The sequence below is a fragment of the Perca flavescens genome, chromosome 21 (assembly GCF_004354835.1).
Source record: "Perca flavescens isolate YP-PL-M2 chromosome 21, PFLA_1.0, whole genome shotgun sequence".
NCBI classification, from domain to species: domain Eukaryota; kingdom Metazoa; phylum Chordata; class Actinopteri; order Perciformes; family Percidae; genus Perca; species Perca flavescens.
The window spans coordinates 10454804-10468258 of NC_041351.1; the positions used below are offsets into that span (position 1 = coordinate 10454804).

Consider the following 13455-nt stretch of genomic DNA (forward strand, 5'->3'; position numbering starts at 1 on the left):
ACAAACATCAGACATTTATTTCCCCATTCATATCAGCTTATTAAGCAGCCTTTCACTTTAAAATGAGTAGTTTGAGCTTTGTTGAAAAATCTTAGGTTATATGATATGGACTTTGGCAGAGTAGTCTAATGAAGGATGCATTGTCTGTGAGAGAAGCCTTTTTTTCTCTTACAAAACTGCTGACAGCTTTCCCAGCTCTGGCATGAGCTTGGCTTTTAATCAGAAACAACACTGTACACCTGATCAGTCCGTTCACACCACAGTTAGAGCAGCTTTGTGCTGTTACCAGATGCCATTATCTCAGAAACATCTTTTTTTTCCTTCTTTTTTTCTTTACAAGAAATACCTCAACATGGCTTTGTGTCTTGTCTGCAGATATTCAATTGATTTATTACTGTGAATCTCTGAATGAGCAATCAGATTTTTACTTGTAAAAAAACACACTTGTGGGGCTTTCATTCATCTGCAATGAAAAACACATTATTGCTTCCATGAGTAGCGTGATTCATCTGAGGATCATTTTAAACGGTCGCTTGTCTCTGAGGTCTGTCCATGCACTATAGCAGGTGGCTCTTTTCATTAAACCTAAACGCCTGATGATTGTGCTCTTCATTAAAGGCTGTCCAGTAATATGGGCCTGAGATGATTGCCCCTGCGGTGGTTAAGTATAGTGATTGGACAAGGCCTCTGCTGCTGCGTAAGGAGAAAAGTCAATAGAGCCGGGGCTATTACGCTGTCAGCGCTCGTACCATTACACACCATTAAAAACAGCACAACTCTCTGATTCATCCTCATTATATTTATTGGATAGATGGCCTGATCTAATTGCAGAAGCAGTCCATCCCCTGCATAGTTCAACATGTGTCATCATTTGTAGCCACTCTGCAGGCACTCTCCTTATTGAATAATAAATACTGTGTCTACTTAATGAGGGAATGATGGATTCACTAATTTGGAAACACAGCCATGTGTGATTAATGAGGTTTTAACTTTCCTCATGAGTAGAAATATTGATATGGGATAATGCTATCTAATTTCTTCTGTTCATTTAGTGAGAGAAAAGTGCTACACTGTAAACTCAGCCATAAGTGTGTGACTCATACAAGCCCCCAGTGTTGACATGTACGCAGAGGGCAGTGTGCCTGGCTTAGTTAGCAGAATGGAAATTAACTACTTGTAAGCCCCCGCATCAAATTCTTCCTACATTGCTATGGGTCCACATTTGGCACCATTGAATGCTAACTGCAATGCCTACAGCTTCTTAGCACAGGTAGGAGACTAACAGGGCATCTTTAAGACCCAACCACGCATGCCCAGACACCAGTCCTGAGACAGACCAAAACAAGCTGTCTTGTGTCTGCTCATTTGTGAAGGTCATTAATGTCTAATCATATTCAAATGGCTCCCGACCCGAGGTGGTGTCTGAGCAGACCACCAGTATGCAGATGGGGGTCAGTGGAGCTTGCCCTACATGACTTGTCCCAAGGCAGCTCTCCCCTTCTGGTTTGAATCCCCAATGGGTATGCAGACATGTCATGGCCCATCACCCTGCAGACAGACAGGTCCCTGACTGGGGTTGTCCACTAGACTGCAGACTAGCTTGATAGCTACTGTTCACCCCCCCCTCCCTTTCCATTGTGATTTAACTGCTGGTCACATGCCTCCATTAGCATAATGATAAGAGATAGTGACACCTCCCTTTGAATTCTATCAGGTAGACTGAAAGCTGAGTGTAATGAAAGGGATAATTACACAATTTATATAGGGAGGGGCACTGACAGTTGCACAAAGCTATCTGGCCATGGCATGACCCACCTAATTAAGACGGTGTCCCATCAATCGTGATGTCCCTGTCAGTGAGTTGGTCCCTGGCAGTTTAAAGTAAATAGAAAAGTGTGTCTCCTAACAATTCTTTTGGAGGCCCATTTAAGCTCATAGAGTGGTAGAGATATTTTATAGAAAACTAGTTTTTTTCCAGTATGAAAACTTGATTATGCTTCCACAGAACTTTTACAGAAGCTATTCACTGCTTCCTTGTTGTAGTGACAAGGGTTTAAAAAATGCTCCGTGCTGAGAACAGTAGGGGTTAGCCTGGTTTGCAACAGAAGACAGCAGAGAGGGACACTGAGATATCATGAAAACTGCCAGACTCTATGTTGGTTTTTCATATATTTTACTAAACTAACAACGTGTTTTATCACAGATAAAGCATTATCTCCCCATACAGGAGCCAAGATAGCAGACGGCATTAGGATGTATACTGTGACTCTTGACTCTTTTGTAATTTAAAATGATGCAAAATGTTTCATACTGGGTCTCGGGTTAAGTAAAACATACACTGTTATCATTCTTTAGTGTGGCCGCAATCTATATTCACGACGTTCCACTTCCGGGATTGCTCCGCTTTCACTCTTTTCAGCCAAATGTCCGTTACCTTCCGTTTTGTTTGTGTTGGAATTTTAAATTCCGGTGGATTTATGAGGACTACGGCTAGGGTAAATCCAGACAGCTAGCTAGACTATCTGTCCAATCTGAATTTACTGTTGCACAACTAAACAACTCAACAACTTTTGAACGTACACATGTTCTACCAAAAGAAGTTCCTTCCCGAGGATATTTTGCGAGGAACGGCGCCGCGGCTTTTCCCAGTGCTTAGCCCATGACGATTGTGATTGACCTTCCTCCGCAGCGCTGTGGAGGAAGGTCTGTCAAGCAAGACTATTGTGGCCGTCTTTCTGTTTCTCCAAATGTAAGTCAACACAGGGGCATGAGAGTGACCTAGTGATTCACACAGTAATCAGCACCATCTCTATTTCACAGGCTAAATACAGTTCTTCCCTCTCGCTGTTTTAATTATGCCTTTGTGTGCCTCAGATTATCTGAGGCTTGTAAAAACCTTTTTTCCATGACAGTGAATAAAAAAAGGCCTCTTTGTCAAGTGGGGGCATGTCAACACACTTCTGTGGATGATGTCGGCCTCTCAGCGGTGCTGTCAGCATCAGTGTGGAGTGGATACACACGCACATATGAAAACATGCATGGCCTCACGTGGGCATGTGCATCCTGGATAACGTCACAGCAATGGAATGCCAAAAACAGGGAACAGACGGCGTTAAATGAGTTAGAGCGACAACACTTGCTTGTTTTTATCAAAAAACGCAGCATGAGTAACAATAGCAGATGGAGTGCAACTCACTGTGTTAACAGAGGAGCTTTTGCAGCAGCAGTGAGCCTGATTCCCCAGACAGGGTGCATGTCTTGTGTTTATAGTTGACACACTAGCTGTTTGGGGTTGATAGACTCCAATACCAAAGTCAACACATAGCACTTGCTGCACGCTGATGTTTGTTTGAACAATTGTCTGGCAAATAAGCTTTCCTGGGCTGCTGTTGCAAAAGCGAGGTGGATTTACATCTTCGTGGTGTCTCTGTATTCCTAAAAATAGTGCCTGTGTTCCACAAGGAGATGAATGCATTTACAATGCAATAAAAAAAAATGTAAGTATTAAAAAAGGTGGAACAATGCCTAGCATGTGTTTTTCTACTGTAGAAATGTCAGCATGTTAATTATTCTAGGCAATAAAAGAATGAATGCGTGTGGTAAAAATATGAATAGCTGATTGTGGTATAATTACATGCTTAAGGGGGTGATCAACTTATCATGGTAACATCTTCTTGATTAAAGCAGTTCAAAAGTGCTGCCTTTCTTTCCCTCCACTTTAAGATGATAGCAGTTGCCTCAGAAGTGAGCCCGGGCCTTGAAGTGCAGGCTGGGATTAGTGGCAAACACAAAAGGAGCATTTGGAGGGGGCATGCCTGTCCCTTTTGAAAGGCTATCATTTAGAGCCTTCAGCCATAGATCATCTGCGGCTTACATGGGGAAAACTTGGTTAAATGTTGATCAGGCCCATTATTTGACTCTCTGTGAGGGGTGCGTTTGATGGTTTAGGCCAGGGAGGGCTCCAGAGGTCTCTTAGTCTGTCTCCACTCTCCTGTCTCTCTATTGGTATGCATCACTCATAATAGAGCCAGGAGGTAGGGGGTCTCATTAGGGGCCGGGAGAGTATTGTTTTGTTTTTTTGGGGGGAGGGGGTTAAGGGGGGTGGCAGTCAATGAATTCCTCAAGCAGATGCACTAGCATCCCAAAGGATTGAAGCTGAATAAGGCATCATGGGAGCAGGTGAAACACAAAAGGTCAATTTTTGTTTGCATCAGCAGCAAAACACAGCACCATATCTGTCTCTGAATGATGTGCATCATGATGTGTCACAACGTACAAAAGTGCTCCAGGTGGGCTGCGTCTTTTGACAACAGGAACTTAATCCGATGTAACATTCACACTGAGAGAAAGCTTCCTCTAGAACTACTGACAACGACTGACAAGTGGTACAGAGGTAGCTATTTTGAGGATCCCCTGAGTACCGAATTATCTCCTGACTTCCGTCTTGCCACCAAAAGTCCAGGCTGCCAAGGGTAAATTGGATTCCCTCTGGGTAGCTACTTCCTCTGTCATCTGTCACCACTTCCTGTCTATGAAGAGCAGGTAATGACAGCACACAGGTGTTGCTATCCGGGTGGTATCGCTGCGAGGCATCAGCAGCACAAAACATGCTATTTCCCCCAGAAACGTTAACACTGTTTGGTTCAGTTGCTTTATTTTTAAAATTTAGGTTTAAATAATTTTTTTGTCTCCAACTTATTCACATACTGCAGCAATTTTTTTGCAGAATTTCAGTGTGTGCAGATAGGTCAAACGCACCATTATCATGTGCAAGACTTAAAGTGATCCCTGAACCGAGCTAAAATGATTACATATTGGCCGTTACTCAGATATTTGTTCTGCTGCACTGCACCTAGAAATTGATGTTCCATGAACCCTGGATATTGTTCTCATAAGGTCATGGTTTGAAATTTCATGTAGGTGATGAATGGCTGCTGATTTATTGAGGAGCTTACGAGTAAGACGTTCCCTGTACTGAGATGATCAGAGAATATAATCATAAAAATAATAATGTGATAAACTGTTTTTTCTTTACATATTTTAGATGTTTTATTTTATCACAGAGGGTTGGCTTCAAGTGAATCAGAATGACCCATAACTTGTTTGAAACACCAGCTTGGTTGATGTGAACTCTCTTTTCTGGCAGTGTGTAAAACCACTGCCATGCTTTGTTATGACAAAGGTCACGGATAACGGATGATCTGCCTACAGTTCCCTAATGTGAGAACAAAGACTTTGTCAAAATATATTCCAGCAATGGAGTGAGCAGGGGATAAGTTACATTGTTTTGGGGATAGGTTTTCCAGACAGAGCGATGTGAAGACAGGCTATGGCTGTGGATTTACTGGGACTCGTTCTAGTCTGTTAATCCTTGTATCTCTTTGACTCTTTCAGCAGGTTCCTCTGCTGGCAAGCCTCGCAGGCTCTGAAGTGGCTGCCCTTCCTGTGCTCACCAATAATTCCAGGTCTTGGTATCCAAACTAGCTTGTTTCCACTGCTAGAATAGAGGGAGGCATGCGGTTGATATGATAAAAGAAAATGATATGCCTGACAAAAACGACAAATTGCATGGTGGGAAACTTGTTCATTTAACTGTAAAAGATTTTCATGGTTTTAGACATTAAGACACTTTAGAGTTTAGTTTTGATTATTTTATGCTCAGTAAAACATATATGATACTCAAATCTGAATTAAATAAAAACAGAAATAAAAGAATAAAAGAACAAAGCTAAGTGTAGAGAATGAGAAGTGGTGTAGTGAGAGGTGTCTCCACATTTTTCACATGCTCTCAACAACCGAGCAGTTTGTGATGAAATGGCTCTTGTTCTGTATAAAATAATCCATATGGCTGCTGGTCCGGAGCGGGGATCCCATGCCGTTACCGGCCCATACGTTAGGCTTTTTATGGGCCTCGGATGGGGAATGATGAAACCGAATCAGGTCATGCCAATTGATAGACATTCTCCTCAGCTATCATTTGCACACACAATCCTTTTAAAGTGTAGTGAAGAGAGGTGCCCCCCCTCTTTACAGCCGCATAGTGGCTTCCCCAGAAGCTGTCATCATATTGTTCTCTAAAATATTTAACTTCCTCAAGAGATTGAGCTGTAATATAAGAAATTATCCCTATAATGCCCACTGACTGCTACAAACAGATGTGAAATTTCAGGGTAGGCCCAGACTGTAATCAGCCCCCCTATGACCAAGATATCATGTTCTTCACTGGGGTCAGACGCACAGTCTCCCTTTTCATATTACCGCTCAGATTTGTCTGTAACGTAGTGTTATATGGGCTGTGGAGAATCATTTGGCTCTGGACACATTTTATTTGAAATCCTAAATGCTTAATAAACCAACAAATTGGCATGCAAAGCTCATCTTAAAGTCTACATAATCAGAAATAACACTACAGCACATTGCATCGCAAAAAAACTGCACAGCACATATTTAAAAGCAGGTTATGGAGTTAGGGATGGTTAAAAGTGTTGTTCTAGTTGCATGTTTATCAGTTGAGGAGATCTCGCTTAAGAGCTAATGGGAGTTAAGTTTCTCACTTTGCTGAGTGCAACTTTATCCAGCAGTGATTCATCACTCCAGCTCATGTCACTCACTAGATAACGTGGACAAGCCTCCGGGTCCCAATCTGCAGACAACTACTCGTCATGTCTTTCAGGTTGTGATATCTGAACTGTGATATCCTAAGATTAAAGATCTTCATCTAAACAGAGCAACAGCCCTATTTGTGTATTTATTCTCCGTAGCAGTTAGATTTGTTCTCGCTCAGTAAAACTCAAAGCAGATGAAGGGAATACGCATCCTTGATCTCCATAGTTGGCATTGGATGACTTGTTGGTGTATCTAGTCCCGTAAAGAGAAAGAGGATTGAAATAATCCAGTTCTGAAACACCAGCTTCTTCAATTATGAGCCAACCTGGCCTTTGGAAGGATGACCCTTTGAGGCTGAAACCCATCATTATGGGTTTAGCCCACGAGACGTGTGGGAACCGGGGCCACCCTTATGCTTAGGTATTCTGCTGGGCCTGGGCCTTCAGCCCTGGAGCCAGGGGCCCTCGAGCAGGTAATGCAGAGACATGGTGGCCTGACTGATATTCATGTGGGCCGGGTAAATGTGCCCTTCAGGCACAGGGCATTGGAGCGTTACGTTTCTGAGAACTGAGAGGGCTGAATTGAACTTGGACAGCAGGCGGATCTACTCTGTTGTTTGCTTTGCATGCACGGTTTGAGTTGTACCTTGATGAAGTATTCAGATATCTTACTTAAGTAAAAGTAGCAATACCACATGTAGAAATACTCTTCCATTAGCAAAAGCAATTTGTATTAAATCTACTCATTATACAGAATGCTCCATTTCTGAGTAATGTATACTATATTATTGCATCATAACTATAAATACATTAATATGTAGGCATTACTAATGCTGCAGTTGGTAAAGGTGGGCCTCATTTTATCTACTTTATATACTGCAGGTTAGCTTAATCAATAATGTTATATCATAATTTACGAGTTGATTATACTTAGTATTAGAAATCTGAATCGGCAAAGTAACTGGTAACTAAAGCTGTCAAATAAATGTAGCAGAGTAAAATGTACAATAGTTAGCCACCAAACTGTAAAGTTGTATAAAATGCAAACTCTCAAGTTAAGTACAAGTACCACAAATGTACTTATTGTATTCTAATACTTCCACATTGAGTGAAAAAGATTGTTGATTACGGGTGGGATCAAGAAATGACAGCAATAAGACCTAAAGGCCTCTGAAAGGAAAACTCCATTCACTGGACGTGATGAGGATTTCAACAGAAAACTTGTTACTGTGAGAACCTGCTGCTGTATGACAAAAATCCTCTTTGTCTGATCCGTGGCCCTGCTGCACAGATAATAGAGCAAAATGTGGCCTGAGGGAGATAATTTGTTCCCAGATCTTCAGATCGCAATATTTTCATTTGAGCCCAGGAGGGGATCTCTTGAATTGCCAGCTTCCATTGTGTTCCAACAAGGGGCACGAAAGTCTTGTCAATTAATTTTTCTTTTATTCCAGACCACAGAGCGCCTGAGTGAATTCAATTATCAACCAATTAAGAGGTGTTTCCTTTTATTTACAGGCTTTGATTCCGTGCGTATCCATATTGTGTGAAAATAAGGCAGGACCGGGTGTTAAATCATTTGAACATTTCCTCCGCATGGACTGCTTAATATTTTCTCCCCAAAAGCAGCCTTTCTGTTGTGTCCCCTGGGTCACAAGGACAACAAAAAGAACATTACATGCCATTGAACTCTCTCGTCAAATTGTTCAGCGGATGCTCCTCCAACAATGTTTCCCAAAACAACAAAACCAAACAAAAAACACACAAATCCCATTAACAGGATTCACACACCCGGAAAAGCGTTTTGCGTGAAAAGACTTTGGGAATAGATGAAGACAGGTGGAATATTCAGCAAACAGGTTAACATCAAACAGGCGCAGTCTGAGTCAAATCCAGACAAAAAGCTGAACTTCTGAACTTCGTGGAAGTAAGTTAAAGTTCTGATTGCATGATGAAATGGGGCTATTGGAAGTGAGAGGCGGAAAATGTCTCTGTCTTACACACTTTACTGCTTACAGCCACTTGACTTCAGATTTCCTGACAGGCTCTAAAAGGATACTGGTTTATTTCCCATTTTTTTGGAAAATGTTTGAGAACTTAAACTGAATATTTGCCTTTTTTTAGCCTGACTATGCCTATGGAAAACAGAAAGCACAGCAGGGTCTCCAAAATGTTATAAATGACCAATTGAATTTGAAAATCTTAAAAAAATGGTTCCGTTGTGCTTCATGTGAATACAAAATTGTACAATAAACAAACAAATAACGGCCTCTCAGATAGGTTACAAAGATATCATTTAGAGCTGATAAAATTACTCTATATATAAAACAAAATCACTACTGACTCTACAATACTGTACTACTACAACAATAATACACCCTGTTAGACTCACTAGGAATATCAAAGTGATTATCAGATAAAAAAAAAAAAAAAAAATAAATAAAAATAAAAAATCACAAAAATGACATGAATTACTTACATAACCAAGACCCAAGTAGGAGAGAAATAAAGTATGTCTTATAAAACTATTTAAAGTAGATGTATTAGTATGTATGTATTACACAGTCTCAAAGACTGTTACTGTATCTCTTTGATTTTTTTCAGCCAACACTCAGATAAATGACACGTAAGCCTGGAGTTAAAATAAATGACTTTTATTCAAACATCGACTTTAGTTTAAACACAGAACACAATTCAGTCTAAAATACATGTCATAACTTCTTATGAAAATAATTTCTGTACATTTGTCTTCTTCTTCTTTGAGACAGGGAGTCGCCCGACCAAGCAGCTACAATGTATAAGATAAGTAAAGTAAGTACCCATCAGTTTAAGGATATATTTCCATGAGCTGATTTGTGAATTGAATAATTTACTACAAATAAACATGTTTGTTGCACTAGTATGGAAACACCGTAATGGATAAGTGGCAGAAAATAAACATGAATATTCCTTTTCAATAAACCTAATTTATATTTCCCCAGTTAGGAAGGGTTGTTGTGGAAAGAAATAGACCTACCAGTTAATTTCCAGTGCTAGTTTTACAATGATGCCTACTACACCATAAAATGAGAAATGTATTAACAGTAGGCTACTAAAAAAAAGGTAAGGCTAACAATGAGAGATACATTACTTATTCGGTAAGCAGCCCAGCACTGACAAAGACACACAGTCTACACCTCTGTTCCTTCCCGACTGTATATGAGGTTATTAACACTAAAATGGTTGGAGAGGCTCTGTACTGATGTGTAATAGTTCATTCTGTTGCTGTCAGAGTTCAGGGGAGAGATTAAATTGGGCGAGTAGGAGCCCAGTCCGGACATGCCCTCTCTGGTCTGAGACAGCCCCCCGAGATGCCCGGAGCCGTAGTCCCGCTCCCCGCCCCGGGAGCCCTCGGTGCTGCTGGCCGACAGCAGCGAGTTCACGCTGGAAACGAAGTTACTGTAACACGGGCTGTGCTCCGCGGACGGAGACGGGGACGACTTGGACTCCGTGGAGGCCGGAGATCCGTGCAGGCTGGGCGGGGAGGAGCTCAGGAGGCTGGCGGTGTCGGAGAGCTTGTGCGGGCCGTCTTCTGACTTGACTGGGAGTGCGGTGCTGTCTGCCCCGTTTATGTCAGCTCTCCTTTTTCTCTTTCGCCTGAAGTTCCCGTTGTCGAACATCTTCTCACAGTTTGGGTCCAGCGTCCAGTAGTTTCCCTTACCTGAATAAGAAGACACGGGTTAAATATGGGATGGCACACTTTTAGTTTATATTTTACATAGGCCTAGACAACTACATTGTTAATCTGGGGTTTCATCTTTAACATCTATTATCAAAATAACAATGAGTTTGTTTCAAGATCAGTTTAATCAAGAGTTTTATGAAGACAAAATTAGCATCAATATGGCACACACAATTCAAGCTTGAAGCACTTGAAGCAGATATAATTAAAAAGAAATAGCCTATATCTAACATAAATAGCCGGCTTCATTTAGACTCACCGGGGTCATCCTCGTCCCGTGCCACTTTTTTGAAGCAGTCGTTCAGTGACAAATTGTGGCGGATTGAATTCTGCCATCCAGCTTTGCTCTTCTTGTAGAAAGGAAAGTTGTCAGCTACATACTGATAGATCTGACTTAGAGTCAACTTTTTGTCCTGGGTGTTCTGTATGGCCATCGCTATCAGAGCTGAGTAGGAGTAAGGTGGTCTGACCATCTTGAAGAGTTCCTGCTGACTGGATATGGACAGCCACCCCAGATCTGCTGCACCAAACCCGGTGGGCGGCGGTAAGAACTGCCTCTGGTTGGACCCGTATCCAGACTGAATATAGGACGTGCCATTGTTCCCGGAAAGATAAGGAGAGGAGTTGATGCTGGGTCCGTTCAGCCATAGGTACGGGTTGGTGGACGGGGAGGTGTACTCTCCGAGGCCGTAGCTGGAGGTGTGCGTCGGCGGCCTCTGGGGGTGATGGTGGTGGAGGTTCTGTTGGTACACACCGTAGTTGTCGCAGTACACGGCCATGTCCAGGATCTCCTGAGCACTGTGGTGCTGAATAGGACTGGTCTGCTGGTTAGATGGTTGGTGTCCAAAAGCGTTCATAATCCGCCCTAACCAGAGATTCCCTAAAACCTAATTTCGTCTCTGTCTCTCCCTCAGGACTGAACTCATCCTCGGAGGGAGGAGTATTTATGCGCAGCGGCCGGAGTCTCTACAGGTAGCCCATTGAAAACTTTTGGGATGGTCACACCCCTCTTTTCTGTCCTGCTACAGCCCAGTGGTGTTGACCCAGAATCTCCATATCAAGGAGCACTGATACTGCCTTAAATTACAATGTTGAGCTTCATGTTATTTTACGGTATAGTCCCATTAAGGCACGTTAGTGACTTATAACTGCCCGTGCGTAATTACGCACTGGAACTTACATTTATAATTAGAATTTGTTTTAAACAAAACCCGCCGGAACAAAGTGGAGCTATTGCACTACGATTTAGGATATAATAGAGTATATAGAGTATATTTGACCTGAACTCTTATCATTTCCAATTTTGGATGATTCTATTGTGTGATCTTTGTTGTTAGAATATAGTGATTCAAAATACAAGGTCTATAATTTTAACCATGAATCTGATTTTCTTTTACAAACATATCTGGCACAAACACATCACCGTCAATCTCATATAAATATATGTCTTAAAGTAATTCATTATTAGCTCTGCTGATGAACAATAAACAAGGCATGTAAGAACGTGTTGACTTTTCTGCAGTGTCAAACCCAAACAGCGAAGACCCGCGTGTATTTGTAAGAAGCGCCTTTCTCTTAAAATAAATTCGTTTGCAATAAACACTTCACAAGAGCCGAAAGTTTAGTGTCAACAAGTGGCTCGTGGAAAAAACACCTCCAGCAGGCTCCAGAAGAAAACTTGCTTTGCCCCGTGAAATAAAAACAGCTATGATGTCATTCTATTAATTGACCTTTGCGAATTTCACTACATACAAATATTAGGAAAAACCAATCGAGTTCAACAGATTCTTTATAACTTTTGAATTAGATAAATAAAAAAAGTAATTTTAATAGCTCAGGTCAATAAGATAGGAAGTAAAACGGGAAACTTGGAGGCTTATAAGTTAAAAAAAAAACAACTGCAAAACTTAAACTTTAGTTAAAATGGAATAAACACCAAGCCAATATGTCTATATTTCACATACAGTACGGATATGGAGCTTCTAAAAGCACATACAAATAATAATCTGCTCCTAAAGACTTACACTATTTTTTTGTGTTTGGCCAGAGGGAAAACAACAACCCGAGTGGTTTCTATAGCAAACCTCTGGCAGACAAATGCCCCGAGTTTCGATTGAAAGGAAAGTAGCCGATACTTTAGTCACCTTAGTATATTTCTAATCCTAAAAACATTTAGTCTCCCACGATATTATGTTATTATAACACGTCTGGAACTTATTACAGTAGGATATGGCTGTGAACAACTGTAGCCATATGTGATAAATCATTTTGAAAAATGCTGCCGTTATAAGGACACGTCTCAGAGTCTTCTCTGCTTGATACAGTTCCATTAACAGGCCCCTCGTTCTGTGCCGTTTAGGACTCACACAACTGCAGTTTACATTTACAAGTAAACCCAACAAGAACATATTGAATTTAAAATAACTCTAGCCGCGTTCAGGTCTGTGGTGATCCCTGTGAAGAGTGGGCTCTGCAGGTTGCTGCCAGACTCCTGCACTAATCGGCAGAACATTCCTCCTCTCCATGACCTTGATGTAATTGTTTGGCTTCAAGGTGTTGTCCCGACCACAGGCTGTACAGCAGTGGTAAGCAGTGGACTCCACGGGGGGGGAAGTGGCATTTAACCCCCAGATGAAAACAACACAACCTGTTAGGTGTCTAACACCCAGTACAGCTAATTACTGCTGATTGGACGGCTCAACCTGACACTTAATATTCATAATCTTAAGTGGGGTTTCCTGTTGCTGGGGTATCATGAGCCCTGAATCTAAAATGATTTACTACTGTAGGCGAATAATAATTTAGTTTAAGTGCTATAAGGACTTTTACATTATTCTTTTTTTTTTTTTTATTATGTTTATCATCATATCACTGTTTTGCATTGGGGTTGACTAAGCCATCAATCACAATTTTCCTATCGTTTCCTCACCTATCTTCCGATCTTTCCTCTCAGATTGAGGTCAGAGATGTCAAATGTGGCTCGACATGGCAACCTCAAGCCCCCGTGTCATTGTAAAGTAAGAATTCAAACATGCTGACTGTGTGTGTGGGAGGAGGGTGTCTATTGTTGCTCTGCCTGTCTTCATCCCCTGTTTCCTCAAGCTTTTTGAGGTCATGGGAGCTTTTCTC

General features: G+C 41.5%; 1 protein-coding gene across 1 annotated transcript; it reads right to left on the bottom strand.

Moving 5' to 3' along the window:
- Positions 1 to 9243: 9243 nt before the first annotated feature.
- On the bottom strand, positions 9244 to 11281 carry foxi1 (forkhead box i1). The gene is made up of 2 exons (XM_028568116.1): positions 10586 to 11281; positions 9244 to 10305 (listed from the first exon to the last, which is right to left on the bottom strand). Exons 1-2 carry the CDS (start codon positions 11181 to 11183, stop codon positions 9776 to 9778), a joined length of 1128 nt encoding a protein of 375 aa, XP_028423917.1. The 5' UTR covers positions 11184 to 11281; the 3' UTR covers positions 9244 to 9775.
- Positions 11282 to 13455: the final 2174 nt, after the last annotated feature.

Excerpts from the sequence above, each read along its gene's own strand:
- foxi1 (XM_028568116.1), bottom strand. The coding sequence starts at position 11,183 with ATGAACGCTTTTGGACACCAACCATCTAACCAGCAGACCAGTCCTATT. Across the intron at positions 10,306-10,585 it reads ACGGGACGAGGATGACCCCG|GTAAGGGAAACTACTGGACG; the intron begins GTGAGTCTAAAT and ends CTTCTTATTCAG.